At 44.1% G+C, this 22,986-nt stretch overlaps 2 protein-coding genes across 2 annotated transcripts in view; one reads left to right on the plus strand and one right to left on the minus strand.

Annotated features, from left to right (window-relative positions):
• The window catches only part of LOC148103446 (coxsackievirus and adenovirus receptor-like), a 76,905-nt gene that overhangs the window by 44,208 nt on the left and 9,711 nt on the right, over window positions 1–22,986 (minus strand). The window lies entirely within an intron of this gene.
• Window positions 15,658–17,055, plus strand: LOC148103449 (nuclear factor 7, brain-like). Its single transcript, XM_087838714.1, has one exon. The coding sequence runs from the start codon at window positions 15,658–15,660 to the stop codon at window positions 17,053–17,055; it is 1,398 nt and encodes a 465-aa protein (XP_087694840.1).

The following is a 22,986-nucleotide window of genomic DNA, read 5'->3' on the forward strand; positions in this document are numbered from 1 at the left end:
TGCTTTTGCCTGGTGGCCGTTGTTTAGTGGGTACTCCCAGTGGAAATGCCCCCCCCCCCCCCCCCCCCCTTTCCTCCTTGTATAAAAAGATGTTAAATGTTAGTTTTAATTCAAAATTAATGCTTAACAAAGTTTAACACAAATGAACACCAGATAACAAAGAAAACGAATGGTTAAGCCTAACATGCTCAAGTGAGACATTAAACTTTACTAAAACTATGCAGTTATGAAACGTAACTTTAACCTCAGCCAAACCGATTTGCTCAATTGTAAATAAAACAGCGAAGTAAACATGACCCAACAGACAAAACCTGAGTGAATTATGTCCTGTGTTTAATCACTGAGAGCTAAAACTCAGCGGAGGTTTTAAAGCTGTGTGCCAGTGACCGGATATCAGCCGCTGATAAAGTTGGTCTGTGGTTCGAGTACTCTAGTTTTCTCAGTGTCCATCACCTCCTTTTAAATCTCGTTTGTCATCTTTAACACAGGTCAGTCACTCTGAATGAAACACAAGCTCCAGTAGCTCTGCACTCAGGAAACAAACTATATTTACTTATCTTATTTATCTAGCCAAAAAACAAAAATTGGCCCGTGTATAGCATCCTGCTATGCGATTGCATTTGTCCCTGACCACCAGAATCCCTCGTTAACTTTTATCGAGTGGAAAAAAAGTTGGCGTTCATCCTCCAGCTTCACTGTGCTAATGTTATCCTAACATAGCTGTGTCGCTAGCAATCACGTAGCACAACATTATATACCAGATAGTCCAACTTCAGTAACCCTGCAAACGCCACTGCTGTTTAGTTTTCTGTCTTCATTTATGTTGGAAGTGATAGCAGAGCTGTACGTTTGAATTAGTTTCAAAAATCTCTCAGTCAGAACATGGTGTTACCGTGCCAGATCCGCGGTCCCGAACTGTAGTAAAGAAACTCTGGCAGTTACTTGAAAGTTCCGTAACTGGCTCGTAGCCAGTAACAGCTTACTATACAGGTCAACTCTGCTAGCAAAAAGATCGAAGGAGGCGTAGGAAACTGCTTCACCTAACTTTATTTCTTCTCCAAGGCACGAACACCGCGTACAGTGGGCTGAAACAGTCTACTCACAGCGAGCATCGCCGACACAACTCTGGCTGTCGAGGGAGTTATTATATTCCTTTTATTTATTTTCTTTCCGTCTCTTCTGTAGCTAACCGTTACTTTTTTTCTTCTCCGCTCTCTCTCCACACACCCACACCAGCAGTCCCGCTACACACATCCCAAAATACATTTCCCATCAGGCTTCACCCTTAAAGGTGCCTGTAACAATGGTATGAAATGTTTAGGTGGAAACTAGCGAGCTAACTTCCTGCTAACTTCTAACTCCATTAAATTTAATAACTTCTGTTTTCATGGGTGCCTGGATGTTAAACTTTGTTTACACCTGGTAAAGCAGCAATGATTGTTGATGATTGATGATTTTATTAAAGATGAAAGAATTTACACCGTTTTTTAAAAAAAATTTAAATAATCATTTTCTTATTTTCAAGTGTGTGTGAAGCTGACACCCTCATGTCATCTTTGGCTCCTCCAGCTGAGACACACCTTCACAGACACACAGCCCCTCCCCTCACTAACAGCTGGATCACTGTCACAGGTGACACACTCACCTGTCTGTGTTTCTGCATGTTTCAACATTCACAATGTGACGACAACCAAATGACTGTGTTCAGTGGCGGTCCTAGCCTGTTTGGCAGGCAAAACATATTAAGGATTGTACATTAACATAAAGCTGTTGTACACACACACACATATGAAGAGAGAGAGAGTATACATAGTATGCAAACGGCTACCAAACAGCCATCATAATACGTCATACAATGAGAACAGGACAAATCAACAACTGACAACGACTAATTAATATTAAAATCTGTAACATATTGTTTGGAGTTTAGTCTGTTACTGTTGCTATTTTTACCATTTCTTCTTGGAGCAACTGTAACGCACATAATTTCCTTAGGGATTAATAAAGTATTCTGATTCTGATTGTTTCAGGATGACCTGCCATTATCCAATCACACATCTGCTTACCTGCATCTGTTGCTCGTTTCTCTTCCTCTTCTTTTCTCTTTTTTCTAAACTGAGGACCTGATGGCTTTGAACTTTTCTTGTCCATCTTGGTTTTAATTTTGCACTCCAGTATGAACACCCATCCCTCAACCCAAGGATCACCACAACATAACCTAACAGACCTACACCTTAGTTCACAGATTCACTTTGTCTAATGTAAAATATGTGTTAAATACTTTTGAATTTCACCCAAAACACTTTTTTTTTTTAATTAAATATGTCATTTTGCATCTCAATCTCCTACCTGTGTGATCTGAGTCTGTGTGCGTTCGTGTGTGTGTGCGCTGCGTGGTGACGTAGGCGCGTGCATGTGTGCCCGGTCACAGCTCCTTTGAGCATGGCCGGAGGTAAGTCACTGCCACGTTGCTCTCTGCTAATTAAAGTTTGTTCAGAGCCCAAGCTGCAATGTGAATACAGCCGAACTGCCGTGTTTTTGTTTGTCATTAAGAGACTCATTCGGGATAAGTTTTGTGGAGGGCGGAGTTCGCTAATATTCACTTTATATGAGTTTTAGCCGAGAACGCGGCTGAAATGCTAGCATGCTAAGTTAGCCTGATCGCTAGCGGCTTGTGAGCGTATTCGCTGCAGTTTTTTTTAACAGCGTGCACTCTTTTTTCCTTCGTCAGGAGAGGTGTACTGGCAGTCGCGTGACACACACAGAACAGACGCTTATTTCTGTGTTGCAGGTATGGAGATGTTCTTATGTTTTGGAGATGCAGTCTTTCATTCATTGTTTTTATAAGTACAGTGTTGTATTGCCTGTTAGATGGCGGTTATTAATATAATTGTACTGAAGTATAATGTTTGAATTATAAGTACCAGAATATTGGGTCCTGGTTATTGAATTGTATTTATCTGACTGTTTATTTGTTTTTGAATTATTTTGTTTATTGTTCTTATAAGTTGTTTTTAATGATTTTTCAGTGACATATTATTTATTTTGTGCTTTTTATTTTTGAGAGCTTAAGTTAATGTTTTAAAACAATTTGTTGTATTTGATTTATTATATTGTAGTGTTAATGAAGCTGCGGGCACAGCTCCTTTCAGCATGGCCGGAGGAGAGGTGTACTGGCAGTCGCGTAACACACACAGAACAGACGCTTATTTCTGTGTTGCAGATGTGCAGTAAAGAGCCAAAGACCCAGTACTGTCTCCTGCCTCTTACTTTCACGCCAGAACACAACGCAAAGACGGGCGTAACACATGAACGGGTTACATTGGTGCCGTGACCCTTTGGATTCATCAAGCATCGACGTCATCTCGATCACCGTGGGGAGCTCTTCGCAATTGCCTTTGTTCCAAGTTGGTTGCTTTTCCTAACTTGTGTGGGACTTTTTGAATGAGCTTGGACATTTAATCTGCTCAATTCTTATCCTGAATAACATTAAGTGTTAGTTACGAATACTGTGTTTGCTTTTGTACAGTTGCACTATTTTGAATCTTGTTTCTTGTTATTGTGCTTTATTCATCATTATGGAGTCAGCATCTGGTTCAGAGGCAACTGGTGTTCCTGATGGGGAGGTTTCCTCTAATGTTGGTTTGGGGCGAGGGTGGTTTCTTGGGGATGGGGTTCAGACACCTAAAGTTGGTGTGTCATTTGCTCCCAAGTTTTGTTCCACTCGTCTCCAGGTTCCCCCCTGTGACATTCAGACCCTGCAGACAGCTGCCAATGCTGAGTTGAGTACACTCATCTCAGATTTGGCCAATCAGATTGGTCAGTCCATTGTAGCCCAGCTGCAAGGTGATAAGGGGACCAGTATGCCTACTGAAACCTCTAAGGCTGAGCAGGGACCCCCTGAGCTAAATTTGTCTGGGGTGAAACTTGTATTGCAATCAGATGTCAAGGAGCCACCAGTTTTCAGGGGTGACGGCAGTGATAAATTCTCCATTCATGAATGGGTTGAAATGATGGATATGTACTTTGTAAAACGCAACACACCAACAGATCAGCGATCACGTGACATATTGGCTAGGTTGATGGGGAAGGCTAAGGATGTAGTGAGGGTCACCCTACGTCACAACCCCTCAATTGACCATGTCCAGGTTCCTGAATTGATATTCGACATTCTGAAACAGCACTTTAGTGTATTGACTTACTCTTCTATGCCTATGGCTGACTTCTATAACACCAAACCATTACAACATGAGGGAGTGATGGAATATTGGATTAGGCTAAACAATGCTATTGACGTTGCTGACGAGTGCTTGCGTAGGCAGGGGCGTAATGTTGGGGATCCGGGGCGTGAGGTCTCGATGATGTTCATCAAATATTGCCCTGACCCCATCCTCTTGAACAGGCTCAGCATCAAAGCAGCTGAGCAGTGGACAACCACTGAGGTTCAAGAACGCATTGATAGCTTCCAGCGTGAACTCAGGGCACGCAGTCAGGGCAGTTTCCACACCTCGCAGAGGAAAGAGGTTAGCCACAACTGCTCTATTGTGCCTCAAGAAGCGATGGCATCACAGCCTGTGCAGGCCAGTGTTGCCTTGCAGTCTCAGCCTACAGCACCAGCCTCAAACCTCGCTTGTCAGCTTTTGCCCACAGCAGCTTGCTTCACTCCTGTTCTAGCTGATGTTTCGACAACCTGTCCTTCTGGGACAGCAGTGTCTTCTTGTCTGGTGCCTATGCCTACTCCTCAGTTCCAACAGTCACCAACATACCCTGTGACCACTCAGTCTAGTCAGCAGTCAGTTGGTTGCGAGCTTGGTTCGACTAACACTCAAGCTTTTGATGTGACTGGCATGCGCGCTCTGATCAGCCTCTTGGATCGCGTGATTGCATGTCAGAATGTGCAGACTGCAGCCCCTGCATCTGCACCTTCGCAGCGTTTCACCTGGCAACACTGGTCATTCCACTCACATGCACTGCAGGAGAGAGAATCTCTGTCTTGCATGCTTTGCTCCTGGTCATTGGAAAAAGGACTGTCACAGTCGCCATGAGGGACGGGAGGCTGGAGCTGTCGCGAGGCAGAGTTGGCCTTCGGAAAACTGAATCACCCACACTTGGAGAGGGGCAGTGTGGGGGATGAACCTAATACCCTCAATCATGATGAATTGGATCTTGAATTTCTTTATGTCAACACCTGTTCAACAATGCCAGAGGGATACTGTGTCGTGGTTCAGGGACCAGCAGTAGTGCCTACATTTAGTGAATTGTTCTACACCCAAGTTGCAGTGAATGACAAGGTTAACTTGAGGGGCATGATGGATTCCGGGTCCATGGCTTGCACTATGAGTGAAGAGGCCGAGAAGTCACTAAGAGAGGCTGGAGCTCTTGTGAGTGGACCGCAGTCGGCCGAACGTATTGTGCTGGTTGGCTGTGGTGGGAAGCAGACCCACCCAAAGTGCGTTTATGACTTGACACTTACTGTCCATGGTGTGAAATGCATTGTGCCAGTTTTGGTAGTGTCGGGCCAGCGTGATGAGCTCATCATTGGCTCCAATGTCCTCAAGTACCTGATGCGAGTTATGAAACATTCTGATGACTATTGGAAGCTTGTGTCTGTGGGGAGCAAGCACTCGCTTCTTGACTATGAGCACTTCTTGGACATGATGTCGTGCTCCACCAGATGGAGGGGTGAGGAGGTTCCTGACAAAATTGGCACTGTGAAACTGCCTCGTGCTGTGACGCTACTTCCACAGTGTGAGCATCTGGTATGGGGCAGGCTGCCCAGCAATGTGCCAGTCTCTCCAGGCAGCACGATTATCGTGGAACCTTGCACCTCTGGGTCTGGGCCGAGAGACATTCTTGTTGGCCGGGTGATCACATCCATGTGGGGTGATCGGTGGGTGCCATTGAAGATGACCAATCTCTCCTCAAAACCACTAACCTTGAAACGCAACTCGAGGGTTGCTGTTGTTTCATCTTGCCTTGCGGTGGAGGACCTTGATTTCCAGCAGGACTCCTGCAAGATGGCGAGTATGGCCCAGGTACCAGTCAGTGGGCCAGCCGCTACTGACGCAGACTTGAATGACAGGTTGTGCTCCCTAGGTTTGGGTGATCTTGACATTGACTCATGCCATGCCAGCTTACATTCAAAGAGAGAGCTTGTTGAGCTAATTGAGCAGTATGAGGACATCTTCTCTAGACACTCGCTTGACTGTGGCGAAGCTAAACGCTTTGTACATCGGATCCACCTGACTGATGAACGCCCATTCCGCATGCCTTACAGAAGAGTACCCCCTGCTTATTACCAACAACTAAGGCAGGTACTCACTGACATGGAGGAGAAAGGGATTATTCGCAAATCCATCAGCGAGTATGCATCCCCCCTCGTCATGGTCTGGAAGAAGGATGGTGGATAGCGGATTTGTACGGACTTCAGGTGGTTGAATGCGCGAACTCTTAAGGATGCGCACCCACTCCCTCACCAAGCAGATTGCCTTGCCGCGCTTGGGGGCAATGCCTTCTTCAGCACGATGGACTTAACCTCTGGGTTTTACAACATTCCAATGTGTGAGGAGGATAAGAAGTACACCGCTTTCACAACGCCTGTTGGCCTGTACGAATACAACCGGATGCCACAAGGGCTCTGCAATAGCCCAGCTTCATTTATGCGCATGATGCTGAACATCTTTGGTGACCTCAACTTCACCAGTCTGCTCTGCTACTTGGATGACCTCCTGGTCTTTGCTCCCACTGAAGAGGAAACCCTGTGCCGGCTCCGAGCTGTTTTTCAAAGGTTGAGAGACAACAATCTCAAGCTGAGTCCAAAGAAGTGTCATCTGCTGCAGAAGTCATTCAGGTTTCTTGGTCATGTCATCGACCAGACCGGAGTCGCTGTGGACCCAGCTAAGGTGGAAGTAATTTCCAAGATGCCAAAGGAGGCTCTAATGGAGAAGGATGGTTGCACTCCTTCTGTGAAAAGGATTAAGTCCTTTTTAGGAATGGTCTTTTTCTATCAGTGCTTCATTCCTGGTTGCTCAGCCATTGCCAAGCCTCTGTTTGCTCTGACGGCTGGCCAGAAGCGGAAGGGACGGACTAGTCAGGCTGGAAGGGGTGCTGGCATGTTCAGGAGGTTGACTGCTGCAGATTGGAGCCCTGCATGTGACAAGGCCTTTCATAAACTGAAGGACGACCTCCTTAACTGTGTCGTGTTGGCTCATCCTGACTTTTCAAGATCATTCATTTTGTCTGTGGATGCTTCTCTGGATGGACTGGGAGCGGTTTTATCACAATTGCCTGTCAACGGGGATAAGGCACGCCCTATTGCTTTCGCGAGCAAAGCGCTAAGCAGGTCACAGCAGAGATACCCAGCCCATCGCCTTGACTTCATGGCCCTGAAGTGGAGCATCTCTGAAAAGTTCAGCCATTGGTTGAAGGGGCACAAGTTCACAGTGTGGACTGACAACAACCCGCTCGTTCATATATTGACCAAGCCCAAGCTGGACGCTTATGAACAAAGGTGGGTGGCCAAACTGTCATCCTACAACTTTGATTTGAGGTACATCCCAGGTCGAAAGAATGTTGTAGCAGATGCACTCAGTCGTGACCCCTTCACCCATTCTATTGGTGGGCGCTTGCTTCAGGAGTCCTACGCGCACTTGGTGCGGAATGCAGAAGGTGCGGCGGCTCATGAGGTGCAAGACGTTTTCAGGTTTGGTGTCCAAAATCTTCAGATTGCCCAACAACCTTTTCCAGCTCTGACCTCAGAAGATTCCTACAGTTCGTCGGAAGTCACGGCTACCTTGGTTCACCATGATTACTGGGAAACCGCTGCGGAGAATAGAGCTGCCTCCCTTCTCCACCTTGTTCAGCAGTTACAACCAGTTGGCAATGATGTACTGCCATCACTTACCTTACATGAGCTGGAGGACCACCAACTTCAAGATCCTATCATCTCCGCTGTCCTGCCACTCGTAGCCCGCAGAAGGCGCCCTTCCAGGCGTGAGAGACATGATATGGATTTCAGGGCACTGGCCTTATTGAAGCACTGGGAGAGGCTCAAGGTTCGGGATGGGATTCTCTACAGGGAGGCGAGAGACCCTGTGAGCAAAACAAAGAGACTCCAGTTGGTGTTGCCAGTGAATTTACGGGCGCAGGCCTTGAAAGGTGTCCACGATTTGGCAGGGCACCAGGGTCAAGTTCGGACCCTCCACCTAGCAAGGCAGCGTTTTTTCTGGCCCAATATGGAGAGGGATGTGAAGGAGCATGTTCGGTGCTGTGGAAGGTGCATACTTGCCAAGACTCCAGAACCTGCAGCACGAGCCCCATTAGAGAGCATTAAGACCTCTGCTCCCATGGAGCTCATCTGCATTGACTTTTGGTCAGCAGAGGACAAAAAGAAGCGCTCTGTTGATGTGCTTGTGGCGACTGACCACTTCACAAAAATGGCCTTTGCTTTCCCATGCAAGAATCAGACTGCCAAGCAGGTTGCCAGAAAGTTATGGGACTGTGTTTTTTGTGTATATGGTTTCCCTGAGCGTATTCACTCAGACCAAGGTCCCAGCTTTGAAAGTGAATTATTTTCTGAGCTTCTGCAGATTTCGGGCATTGCCAAGTCTCACACTACTGCTTATCACCCTATGGGCAATGGTGGCACGGAGCGGTTCAACCGCACACTTGGCAACATGCTGCGAGCTCTCCCTCTCAGAGCCAAACAGGAATGGCCGCAGCAGATTCAGACATTGACCTTTGCTTACAATGCAACTGTTCACGAGACTACTGGATATGCCCCATTCTACTTGATGTTCGGCCGTGTCCCACGACTACCGGTCGACGTTATGTTCAAGTCTGTTTTGCATGATCCTATTGTGGTGGACTTTAACAGCTACTCCAAGCTTCTTCTGTCATACTTGTCTGAGGCTGCCAAGATCGCCCAGGGGCACACCAGCAATGAGCAGGAGCATCAGGCTCGTCAATACAATAAGAAAATCAAAGGTGTGTCTCTGAATGTTGGGGATCGCGTCCTGCTTGCCAATAAAGGCGAGCGGGGCAAGAAGAAATTTGCAGACAAGTGGGAGCCTCAGGTTTATACTGTTGTGGAGAGGCATCCCAGGACCCACATTTACAGGATCAGTGACTCTTCAGGCCAGAGTAAGGTTGTACACAGAAACCTTCTGTTGGACGTGAGCTTCCTTCCTGTTCAGGATTCATTGGGAAGTCAGTCCCTGGACGTTTTCTCCAGTGAGGGGGATCTCAGTGCTTGTGGGGATCTGGAGGACTCTGGCAGTCTAGAGACAGAGTCTACCGCAGCAAGGACTTCCTTGTGGGTCCTTTCGGATTTGAGCCATGGGGTGGATGTGGATTCTGTGGCAGGAGAGCATGCCTCACAGTCCACGGATCGTCAGCACGGTTCATGTGATGGTGCGGATGTGGACAATGCCTTACCTGACTCTCAGACTTGCACAACGCACACTTCAGCAAGCCCTTCTGGTCAGGCCCAGCACTTTGCTCTTCCTACTCCGGTTGACTGTTCCGCTTCCTTTGATTTGACACAGTCTGGCACAGTTTCTGCACCAGGTGCCTGTCATGGGGACGCTGTTGTTCCGCAGACTGTTCCTGTTTCTGGCTCAGACATGAATCAGACCTCTGGTCAGCCGTATACTGGGCGGCCATCCAACTTGCCAAGACATGACCCTGACCCCACATTAGAGCTGTGGATCTTTACACTGGACCCCTTTAAACATTAAACTTTATGTCCCACAGCCTGATAACAGAGATGTGTAAATCACTTCAGTTTGTCTCAGGTGAAATTAGTTTTATTGATCGAACAGCTTTACCTGGTGTTTGTTCTGTGGTCTAGTAACTGCAATTTTTGTGTATATGAGACTTGACAGCAGATTAGAATCAAGTACAGCAGCATTTATACATTCTCCAAATAACATATGCACATGTCCATAACATTAAAACCAGAGATGGGCAGTTAACACGTTACTTGTAACGCGTTACGTTTGATTACTTGTAACGCGTTACGTTTGATTACTTGTAACGCATTACTGTAATCGATTACTTTTTTCAAGTAACGAGTAAAGTAAGGGATTACTATTGCAAAAAAAGTGATTTTTTTTCAATAGTAATCTCGCTTACGTCACTGTTTTTCTCACAAAAAAATCACGTTTTTTTGCGAGAAAAACAGTGACGTAAGCGAGTGCGACGTTCGTGACAACAGCTGTGTGCAGATCAACAATGGATCATATATCGAGTGCAGAGAGAGTATGAGCGTGCAGCGTTTAAAGCGTGGAAGTACTGACCTTACTTTGAGTTTGATTCCAGAAAAAGTGACAAAAACATTAGTGTCCGTTGTGCGTGGGAAGAAAACTTCTTTTTACAGCGAAAAAAACCCCTAAACTTCCGAGCAAGCACCGAGTAGCTACGACGTAATGGGAAACTCTCAGAGAAACTCGCGGATTCTTCCACTGACCGCTGCACACCTGCACCAGGGTAAACCTCCGCCTACCCCACTCCTGCTTTACAGGTGAAAATAGAGCAACAGGACCGCTAGTCTTTGACTTTATTTATTTTCTGCTGTGTTTTACTTGCATCTATTTGAAAGACTGAGTGTAAACACACAAAAATATTTTATGTGCTGGAATGTGCAGAAAATAGGTTTAAATGTTAAACAAATTTCTTCCAGTCAGAGAATGTTGCATATAATTAAATTTTTGCTTGATGCATTAAGTTAAAAGATTAAAACTAATAAAACAAGTTTTAAAAAGAGAATTTTCCATTTGATTACATTTTGTATGATGATTATGCAGAAAAAGTAGAATTGGGCTGAAAGATTTATCACTTTATCACCTATTCAGGTTGTAAATCGTGTTTTTCAAAAGTAACTAAGTAACTAAGTAATTAATAACTTTTGAAAATAAGTAATCAGTAAAGTAACGGGATTACTTTTGGGGGGAAGTAATCAGTAATTAGTTACTGATTACTTTTTTCAAGTAACTTGACCGGCACTGATTAAAACCCACAGTCGGAGCTTTTTTTAGTGTTTAGTGTTGTCTAGTGTACGGCTTAACAACTCGCTCGTAGCAGAGAATCTCTGTCATGCTTAAAACCTGCTGCACATCAAAGAATCAGTGCAGTAGATGAACTTATGATTGTTGCTCTTTATCTGTACATGTTGGTGGTTGGTTAACTTGGACGTGTGAGTCCAGAACAGTTCTGTTTGGTAACAATAAAGTCCATCGAATAAATAAATGTTCAGATGGTGGTGATTTTTTTTTTTACATTACTGTTACTGTAATCACATTACTGTCGTTTTATTATTGACCAAATATTAAAGAAATGTTGATGACCTGCTTGTATCCATGTTAGTCTTTAAAGTCCAACATCTCCCTCTAGTGGCCATAAATAAATAAACCATGTGTGAGGAAATACATTTATTCATTAACCAAACTACAAGATGTTGACACAAGGGGACAATTGATGTCTCCATTAAACAGATGGATAATTGTTGGCATTCCTGGAGTGGCTTCATCTCAGGAGGTAGAGCAGATCATCCACTAATTAGCTTGTGAACTGATCCCTTGATGCTCCAGTCTGCATGCCAAATATCCTTGGACAACATACAAAACCTAAGTTTTTGTCTGATGCATCCATCAGTTTGAATGTTAGACAGAAAGCACTTAAGAGAGTAAAATTGTGGCATATAAGTACATATAAATATTTACCACAAAAACTCAAATTATGTTGAAAAACTACTCAATGATACATTTTTTTTTAGCTTTTCTAGATAAAAGCTTCATGTTTGAATGTTTTTTTTTAAGTTGTCTTTTCACAAAGAAAAAACGTAGCCCTCCACCTCTGTGTTTGAACCAATAGAAAAGCTGGTGCTCACAGGAAGATGGGTTTACTTGGCACTGGACTGGATGATACCGTCATTCACCTCCTACATCGTTCCCTCTCTCACCTGGAGACCGCTGGGAGCACTGTGAGAATCATGGTCTTTGATTTCTCCAGTGCCTTCAACACCAATCTTCCCACAGTCCTGAAGGACAAGCAGGAGTGGACCATCAACGCACGACATGGATTCTGGACCACCTCACCGACCGACCACAGTATGTGAGAACTTAGGGATGTATGGCGGACAGGGTCGTCTGCAGTACGGGGGCCCCACAGGGAACGGTTCTGGCTCTGTTCCTCTTCACCATCTACACTGCAAACTCCACCCAGTGCTTCCTGCAGTAGTCCTCTGATGACTCTGCAATAGTCGGCCTCGTCACTGATGGGGACGACAAGGAGTACAGAGACTTTGTGGACTGGTGCCAGCGGAACTACCTCCAGATCAACACTAATAAAACCAAGGAGCTGGTGGTAGACGTCATCCCTGAGCAGCTCCTTCAGTGGCTGCAGCACCCTACTGGTGTTGGCCAGAGGGGCCGATGGCGCGATATGGCAGCCTCGCTTCTGTCAGTCTGCCCCAGCTGTGACTACCACTGTAACTTGCCTTCACCAGTGTGTGAATGTTAGAGTGAACCAATTGTAAAGCGCTTTGGGTGCCTAGAAAGCGCTATATACATGCAATCTGTTATTATCATTAAGAGCATTTCTTTAAACTCTGACAGATCAAAGACTGCTATCATATTTACTAAATGTGAAAATATACTTAATAACTCACTTCTTTAATGTTCTGTGCAATTAACTAACATTCGGTTCCTCACAGCTTCATTCAGCTGCTCTGAGGAAACTGAATGTTAACCATTCAGTTCCTCCTTTATCAGGTCTGTTTATCTCACATTTGACTTCATGTTAAACTATTTTAACATGAAGTTAAAATAACCTGAGCAGTAACTGAAAACACTCTGAGTGTTTCATATAAAGATTTGTGAGTGGCAGCAGTTTCATGTCTGTTCTCAGCTGTTCTGTCTGCAGTGACGTCCTCTGTGTGTGTTTTACTGTGCAGACACTGATCCAGCTGCAGTTTACTCAGCAGTGAGTAAACACAGCAGGAACTATGTAGGTCCTCCAGAGTTGGGAGAAGCCATCCAGTAACCCTGTGGAGCTCCTTTTTCTGTGCAACAGCAAAACCACACACAGAAGCAACATGCTAACATGTGGAGCCATGGTATGGGGATCTTCTTGAGGACCCTCAGGAAAGTCTCTGCTGTGTCATCTTAACCAGCTCTGTGGTGTTTAGACCCTGGGTCATTTCTGCCTGAGGTAAACTTACAGAAACAGGAAGTCCTGACCCTCTCTTTGTGGTTCCAGCTGTCTGTTACTTTTCTTCTTGAAGTCAGTGATCAGGTGGTTTGTCCTGGACACTGTGGTGTCATCAGGGTTCATCAGATTATAGAGCAGGGGCTCAGCACACAGCTCTGTGAGGAGCCAGTGTTGAGGCTGAGAGCTGCAGAGCTGTGTCGGTCCAGTGTGGGGACTAAGTAACGCCTTACAGTAACTACGTTATTATTGTGGTAACGAGCACGGTAACTAGTTATTATGACAAAATCAGGAACGTGTTAACCGTTACTGGGATTTAGATAAGGTCGTTATTTGTTACTTTGTGTGGTGGCTATCACGGAGCTTCCACAGATTCATTAACATTAGCAAGTGGTGGAGGCAGCAGGTGGAGGAGGGAAAGGGGAGGAGGAGAGACCCGAGGCGGCCGCCGGTCCGAGCGTCAGGTGAACTGAACTTCAGGTAAGAAGTTATGACCTGCAGTCTATCAGGGTCAGATATAAACCAAAACGTCGTCTACTCTTCACTGAAGTAGTCCACCAGTCAAACCACTGACGTCCAGCTGCTGGTCTCTAACTGGTCCCCCAGCACCTCAGAGCAGAGGACATCCACATGTTACAGAGATTTTTATGTGTTTCACTTTCATTTCTCTCTCAATTCGACTCACACAAGTCAAACAATGTATTCTATAGTTTACTTACATTTTTAAAGTGCGCTTTACTGAAAAACCATCACTGTGTGTTTGATGCTGAAGAGTTTTACTTCCTTACTCAACAACAAATATACCAGGAAGCAGCTGACATTGGAAAAACAAACAAACAACAGATTTAAAAGTTGTCCGTTTCTGGTAGCAGCTTAAATGTTTTCATGAGTAGAAACAATTTTTTTCTCCTTTTTGTATTTGTTTGTTCAAAACAAAAACAGCAAAAAAAAAGCCTAATTACAATGTTACAATTACCAGTAAAAGAGGAGAAAAACCGGCTTCTGTCACCACGTGGTCGCCAAGTTTTGTTCTTTTACTTCATTCCTCCTCCTGGAGGAGAAGCTCAGTATAAATCTGCTGCCATCTACTGGTTACACTGAGTGTTACAGCAGAGCAGCTGCTTTATGAATGAAAAAAGGACAAGAAACCAGCGTTACTCTGCCATCCAGACAGTGGCGGTCCTAGCCTGTTTGGCGCCCCGGGCGAACACTGTTACTGTTACTATTTTTACCATTTCTTCTTGGAGCAACTGTAACGCACATAATTTCCTTAGGGATTAATAAAGTATTCTGATTCTGATTGTTTCAGGATGACCTGCCATTATCCAATCACACATCTGCTTACCTGCATCTTTTGCTCGTTTCTCCTCCTCTTCTTTTCTCTTTTTTCTAAACTGAGGACCTGATGGCTTTGAACTTTTCTTGTCCATCTTGGTTTTAATTTTGCACTCCAGTATTCATTATTTCTTTGAAACATTTTTGACTAAATAACAGAAAAAAGAAAGTAAGAGAAAGAGATGTCAGAGATGAGTGTCAGTAACACAAAAGTAACACTCAGTGTCATGCAGTGACTTTTACACAACCAGATCAGATGAACCAACTCACACTAAAACATGCATTTTGCTGCACTCTTTACACTTATTTCTTTTCTTTCTGCTCTTTTATATATTTTATAAAACCACAAAAAATATTTTAAATCAGCAGCAATTTCTCTCAAACTGCTGCATCACAGCTTTCATGCTCTGACCTGCATGTGAAATGAGAGAAAAGCTCTTTATTAGTAACTTTTACAACTTCTGGCAGGTTAATGTCTGAACTTTGGAGTGAAACACACCCTTAGTTACAGGAAATAACACCACAGTCTGTAACTAAGTGAATCCACCTTAACACCACCTGTGTGTGTGTGACTGCATTACACTCCCACTGCTGGGAACCTGAACAAGAAGCAGAACAAAGTCTGAAATAGAAGCTGACAAACAGCTGCACCACCGAGTGACACTTTATTTTATAAACTTCACAACAGGTTTCATGTTGTGACCTGTGGAGGTGAAAAGACACAAAACCTGTTTGACAGTTTTTGAGCTGCAGGCAGGATTGAAACACACCTTAGTTAAAAGTCAAACAGCAACATTTGTCTCCTCCCCTCACGTCACTCAAATGTGACAAACCAGGAAACAGGAAGTTCTTCGTCCTCAGTAAAGAGAGACGCACAGACGATCAGACTGAGCTCAGACCAAACTAGCAGCTTCCTCTGAGTGAGTCCAGCTACAGGAGAGAAACGTGGAAAACTCCAACACTGCTGCTTCAAGCTGCTGACGCTCCACACACTGAAGGTGAGTTTGAGCAAAAACACGACTCAAAGGAAGTTTCAGTGAAGGTGGTAGAGGAGGGAGGGGAGCCAGGACTGACTGTACTTCCTGTCTGCTGTTTTCAGCTTCACTCACAGACTCAATGGCTTCCAGATCAGAGGAGGATCTCTGCTGTCCGGTCTGTCAGGAGGTCTTCAGAGATCCTGTTATTCTGTCATGTAGCCACAGCTTCTGTAAAGACTGTCTGAAGAGATGGTGGAGAGAGAGACCAACACACGAGTGTCCAGTTTGTAAGAGAAGATCTTCAAAGTATGAACCACCTTTTAATCTGGCTTTAAAGAACCTGTGTGAGTCGTTCTTACAGGAGAGAGATCAGAGAGCCTCAGAGGCTCTCTGCAGTCTGCACTCTGAGAAACTCAAACTCTTCTGTCTGGACCATCAGCAGCCAGTGTGTCACATCTGCTGTGCCTCAGAAAAACACACCAATCACAGATTCAGACCCATCGATGAAGCTGCACAACAACACAAGAAGGAACTTCAGGAAACTCTGGAGCCCTTAAAGAAGAAGTTAAAGGTTTGTGAAGAAGTTCAAGTGAAGTTTGATCAAACAGCAGAACACATTAAGGTCCAGGCCCGACACACAGAGAGGCAGATTAAGGAGCAGTTTAAGAAGCTTCACCAGTTTCTAGCAGAGGAAGAGGAGGCCAGGCTGGCTGCACTGAGGGAGGAAGAGGAGCAGAAGAGTGGGATGATGAAGGAGAAGATGGAGGCTCTGAGCAGAGAGATAGCAGCTCTTTCAGACACAGTCAGAGCCACAGAGGAGGAGCTGAGAGCTGAAGACGTCTCATTCCTGCACAACTACAAGGCTGCAGTGGAAAGAGTCCAGCGCTGCCCCCTGCTGGATGATCCACAGCTGCCCTCAGGAGCTCTGATAGACCAGGCCAAACACCTGGGCAACCTGACCTTCAACATCTGGAACAACATGAAGGACATGGTCTCCTACACTCCTCTCATTCTGGACCCAAACACTGCAAATCCAAAACTCATCCTGTCTGAAGATCTGACCAGTGTGAGAGGAGGAGAAGATGAACAGCAGCTTCCTGATAATCCAGAGAGGATTGATCGTTACTGCTCTGTCCTGGGCTCTGAGGGCTTTAACTCAGGGACTCACAGCTGGGATGTTGATGTTGGAGACAGTACACGGTGGACACTGGGTGTGTTTGCAGAGTCTGTGCAGAGGAAGGGAAGCATACAGTCTGGATTATGGAGAATATGGTTCTGTGGAGGTGAATACTCAGCACGCTCACCATCAGCTCCTCTCACTGCTCTCTCAGTCCAGAAGAAGCTCCAGAGGATCAGAGTGAATCTGGACTGGAACAGAGGAAAGCTGTCGTTCTCTGATCCTGATACTAACACACACATACACACCTTCACACACACTTTCACTCACAGGATGTTTCCATACATTTACACTGATGATGGTGGTAAAGTGAAGGTGTGTCCGTTGAAGGTGTCAGTGTCAGTGCAGCAGATGAGTTGAGGATGATGATATTTCTAATGTTGTTTCCTGTCAGTGAATTGAAGCTGTTAAACTGCAGCTGTCCTCCTGCTGCCTCGTTGTTCCAAAGCTCTTTGTTTCTCTTTTAGTTCTCACTGTTTCTTTCTGTTTCTGCTGTCCACCTTTTCACATGGAAAATCATTTCACTGTTTCTCACTGAATGACTCCCCAAACTAGATTTGAAATTCTATCAAGTTTCTAATCATTACAAGTGATTCATGTTTCTATTTGATGTGTAAATGGAGATGATTTCGTTTGCTGGGATATGGACTGACATGTGTTGAATGGGAGGAGCAGTTTGTTGTTGTCTTCTTGTCTGTTTATGACAACAATAAATCTATTGTTGAAACAATGATTCATGTTTAACTCCATATATGAAATGTTTCTGATCTTTGAATTCTGTTTGATTAAAGACTTTCTTCATGACACAAATGAGATTTCAGTGTATTAATAGAACTAAATAAGCTCAGAGTTGAAAGGCTGGAGTATTATGTACGTGCTTCACTGTCAGGATCTTCAGGGGGATTCAAAGGGAAACATCAAACTGCTGTAATGAGATCAACTAGTTGGGCTGAACACACTTATCTGTAGTTTGTCTCCATCCAGGATCATCAGAATATAATGAACATGTGTGAAGAGCCAAAAAATGCTGCTGCCCTCTCAGCATGATGAGCTCCAGCCTTTGTTAACAGGAAAACAGGAAACATGAGACAACTTTCAGAGACAGTAACCAACTGTGGCCACAAGATGGCAGCAGCTGATCTGAGATCCTTTATAGGACAGAACGACTCTGCTCTGTGACGTCATCAGAGAGACGGCCTTCACTTTGATAGATCTGACGTCACGTCTGCACTGCGATGATGAAAGCTGATAAACACATTGTTATTTATCCATGAAATCACCTCTGTCCTCTCAAGTGTAGCTGTTTACAGAGCTAAAGAAGTCCTTCATCATCAAAACAGACAAACATGTATTTTCTGTATGAAGTGATGTCATCCTCACTCTAACCTCTTACATACATTCTGTTCAGTTTTCCTGCTGTAAGAAATAAACTGTGTGAAAATATAAATGCAGGGAAACATCCATTAATCACAGGTGAGCCGTTTGTTTCTGACTCACATTAAATGAGGCTTCAGGTGTAAATACCTCAGAAGTGTTTGTGAGTTCAGTAGAAGCAGACCCAGTCAACCATCATGGCATCCACAGCACTACACAATGCAACAGAAAGGCCTTCATCATCTGCTGAACCACCTCTGAACCACGACGCTCTCCCTGCATCTAAAAGCTGTTAGTCAGGATGAGATGCTGCTGTGATCGCTCACAATTTACCTGTGAGATCTTTGTAAATATCGTCTTTGTTTCTGAAGGAAACACCTTTAGTCTGTTTGTATTTGGAGTGCAGATCTGGGCGTCCATCACTTTAACCTGCACACGTTTAGTTATTGAGTGTAGTTGATGTTTGGCAGCATTTTATAAGTGACAGTTCATGAACGGTGAAGGAACAGAGGACGCCTGACCATCCTCCCTGTGTCAGTAAGAAAACTTTAATCACAACTCCACAACTTAACACAACTGAAACCTGAATTCAGTGTTGCATAGTTTACTAACAGTGTGTGCTGACACTGAAGTTAGCAGTTTGTTTCCTAAGAGCTGCTGGGACAAACCACAGTGACCGGCTACAGAGTTTAGTTAAGGTGGTTCTAATATGTGACCTGTTGAATTATTTACAGGGATTTATTTTTCATTTAAAGCATCATTTGTGAAGTTTTTATGAAGTTTAGTTCTTTTATGTTCTTTGTGTAACGTTTAGATTTTCTTCTCTTGTGTTTTAACTCTTCAGGTTTCCTGTAACAGAGATGTAAACCACCGTTTTCTGATGGTGCTGCACTGTGACATAAACACTGCCACTTTATTAGGCACACCTTGCTGACTGCAGGTTATAACCCCTGCTGGAAACATCCCCACAGATTTGGATCCTTATTGCCATGACAGCACCACACAGCTGCTCAAGATGCTGCAGGATGCTGGTCAGGGCTCTAACAGTGAAGCTTTACTGAAAGTAAGAAACCTGAGAGGAAATAAACTTTGGACTTTAGTAAGCTGAGCTCTGAAGCTGTGATGGAGCTCAGTCGGTGTGAAGGCGGCTGCTGTGTAACAAATGTTTGTCTGAGGTGCTGCGACTGATCGTGGTCATGTTTATTTAAAGAAGTCGGTGATGAAGCAGGCTGTGCAGTCCGAGCTCTTCATCAGTTAACAGTCCTCCAGAGCTGCTGCAGGGAGCTGACTGTCCTCCAGGTGGCACTAAGTGAACAAAGTCCAAAGAAATAAACTTGGACTGTTTTTTGAAGCTTAAATAAAATGTAGAGAAACTTTATAGATACATTTGAAACCAGTTACTCTGTGACTTTACACACTCACACAGTAACAGAGCTGATTCCTGATTGAAGCAGCACAGAGTTAGTCTTCTTTTCTGGTTGTGGATTGGTTCTTCAGGATTTCCCCCTTTACAGGTTTAAAAACAATCTCTGTGTTTAAATATTTTGACCTCCTTCTTGTGTGTAAACATGAAGCAGCACCAGCCTCCTCTGATCCTCATGTTGTAGCTCTGAGTGTCCAGCAGGGGGCAGAACACCTCCAAACTGTGCCAGCAGCTCTCAAGACTTTATTGGTTATTGTCATTTCGTATGGTGTTACACAGCCTGAAACGAAATACTGTTTCTCACCAGCCTCTACAGTTCAATAACCAACATATTTTAAAAAGAATAAATACAGTTTAAAGGGAATAAGTTTGAAAAAGAGCAGCAAAAAAGGCATAAATAGCTTAAAATCTAAGTTCTAAAAAAACCTCCAGTTTTTATTAATATTTTATTATTTATCAAAATACTAAAAATATTTTTTACGTGATAAACGACTTCAGTGCTTCGTCCATGACCTCCTGAAGGTAAAGGGCCCAAAGAGCCAATCAGCAGCTCTGAAACGAGAAATATGACTCATGGAGAAGTTCACAACCGTTTCAGCTGCCAATTGTACTCATCACCATGGAGACTGTCTCCATGGTGGAGGCAGAGTGACAGTGTTGTAGATGCTGCATTTTGAAGCCTCAGTGTTTATATTTTTGTTCACAGCCATGTAGACAGAGAGGCAGAGAGAGACAGTGCTGTCACTGAGCTACATATGTCAAGGTGTGAAACCTTGGCTCAGGCGATTAGAGGATCATCAGGGGGGTGCTTTTGTCCCTCTGTGGGGTGAAACTTCCACTAGGTTTAAATCTGGGACTCTCCACCATTTGACCTTAGAACTGAAGAAGCTTCTCGGATGAGAGGTGAAACGTCTTCAAGCAACTTAAAGAAGTCCAGACGCTTTTCTTTGCAAGCTCCTTAGACTACGATGACCTGGATGACTGAGAACCTTCACAGACAGAGACGTGTGTTGTTTTAAGCAGTGATGAGAATAATGAAAATGTGATGAGAGAGCAACACAAAAGTATAAGTACAGGGATGAAGCTCTTTACAGGAAGGGTCAGAGCAGACTCTACCTGCTGAGGCGGCTGAGGTCATTTGGAGTCCAGGGAGCGCTTTTAACCTCTTAAGCCCCAAGCCTAACTGATCTCCTGCCTTTTGCCCCCGTATCAGGGGGCGTTGGGGCTTAAGAGGTTAAAGACCTTCTATGACTCTGTGGTGGCATCTGTCATTTTTACAGTGTTGTATGTTGGAGCAGCAGTTTATCAGCAGCTGAGAGGAAGAGGTTGGATAAACTCATCAGGAAGGCCAGCTCTGTTCTGGGATGCACCCTGGACCCAGTGCAGGTGGTGGGAGACAGAAGGACTCTGGCCAAAATAACATCTCTGATGGACAGAGTCTCCCACCCCATGCATGTAGATGTTGCTGAACTGCAGAGCTCCTTCAGTGACAGACTGCTGCATCCTCGATGCATGAAGGAGCGTTTCTGCAGGTCCTTCCTCCCTGCAGCTGTCAGACTGTACAATCAGAACTGCTCCCAACAAACACAGATGTTTACATCAGCGCTGTTTCTTGCTCTATTTTATCAACCGATTCACACTATAACCAGGGTTGCCTCTTATCTGTATTTAATTTAATTTAATTTAACAACAGTATGGTACTCAGTTTTTGGTAACCATTGTCCTTCATGTAAATATGTAAGAATTGTGTATGTTTCTGTTCTGTGTCTTGTGTACTGTTTGTTTGTATATGTGTGTTTTCTTGCTGCTGTTACACCCAAATTTCCCCTTGTGGGACAATTAAAGGATTATTCTATCCTTGTGATATTTAATCCATCATCTCCCTGTCAAACAAAATAGATTTTGAATTGTGTTTCTGTCAGGAAGCCCCACTTCAACTCTTGGAAATCGTCTCTTCTAAATCAGACCATCCAAAGTGGACTATATAGATAATAGAGTCATCCCTCCAAATTGATATAACAACACTCGTGGTAAAGTAGTGGACTGGAAGAATACCTGACCAAGATTATCTTGCAATGTTTTGCAGCCGCCAGTCAAGCCGGTAGATAAATTTGGTCTGTGATTGTCGCAGTTGGCTGTGTGGCTGGCAGGAGGACGGACCCAAATGCAGGACTCTCATATGGGAATTTAACTGAAAAGGCAGCTTTATTGTAGGACCACAACGAGAGAACACACAGCATAATGAGGGTATGATGCAACACAGACCATGACAGTGATATTGTGTACAAAAATTTAAAGTTTGTTTACAGAAAGATGGTGCTGGACATCTTATCCAGACTCCATTTGTTTAACATGTTTGATTTAATTTATTTATATTGTTGTTTATTCTATTTGTTTATGTACAGCACTTTATGAACCCTGGTTTTATGTTAAAGTGATTTATAAATAAAGGTGGTATGGCATGGCATGGTATGGTATCTTCCCTTGCCAAGGCACCAATTAAGTGCTGGAAATCTGGTAATTTGGGACATAAAGCTAAAGTATGCCAATATGAGAGTGAAGGCTCCCTGTGTGGCCAAAAGGGGGATACTTTCTTTAAATGTCCCAAATCTTATTCCAACATGACCAAGAATATTTAGCAGCCCTCCTCTGCTTCTGTGACGACTGGTTTATGACAACAACCTGCCACAACCAGCTGTGGAACAACAGCCTTCAGCTCAATCTGAAACTCCTACAGTAGCTGAATCTCAAGTGTCAGTAAACCTGGGAATCCAGAACACTCCAGCCACAACAGAAGAGTTTGCCGAAGATCTCTGAGGAAAATAAGGAAGAACATGATGTATCGGACTCTCAGCATAATGAACATTATGAGAGATTTCAGGAAGAACAAGTTGATAGTTATACTGCACAAAGTCCAGTCCCGTTGATGTTTGAGAACGATGGTGAGAACAACAGTAATGAAGATATAAATAAACATGGGACTGACAATGAGGGCACATCGGATTGCTATGAAAGTGTCAGGGACAGTCCACTGACATATCATCCCTTTCTGGAAAATCTACAACCTGTTACGCTGGTACATCAGCTGAAGTAGATTCCCAGCACACAGTTTTTATGAAAAGAATCATCCTGCTATGGAGGAGCTTGTTAATGATCTTCCCAAAAGGAGCAGAAAGAGGTGTGTTTCCACCACATCCTACAGCCAATATTGGCAGCTTGTTGTAGGGTAGGGACTTGCCTCATTTGATGAGGCACATGATCAATAGTGGTTCAACGACCCAAAGAACAACTTCCACTAGGGTTTAAATACCTGGGATACTCTACTAATTGGTCTTAGAACTCAAGAAGCTTCTTGGACCAAAAGTCTTTAAGAAACTTAAAGAAGTCCAGTCGCTTTTCTTTCCAAACTCCTCAGATTATGCTACTAATAGATAACTAATAGATAAATTGTTAGACTATATCATTCATTACATTTTTAATGAGGAAATGAGTGA

Source organism: Neolamprologus brichardi, chromosome 3 (genome assembly GCF_056152115.1).
Source record: "Neolamprologus brichardi isolate AB-2024 chromosome 3, ASM5615211v1, whole genome shotgun sequence".
In the NCBI taxonomy this organism is placed as follows: domain Eukaryota; kingdom Metazoa; phylum Chordata; class Actinopteri; order Cichliformes; family Cichlidae; genus Neolamprologus; species Neolamprologus brichardi.

Bases quoted from the DNA above. Each gene is read 5' to 3' on its own strand.
- LOC148103449 (XM_087838714.1), top strand. From the start codon at position 15,658: ATGGCTTCCAGATCAGAGGAGGATCTCTGCTGTCCGGTCTGTCAGGAG.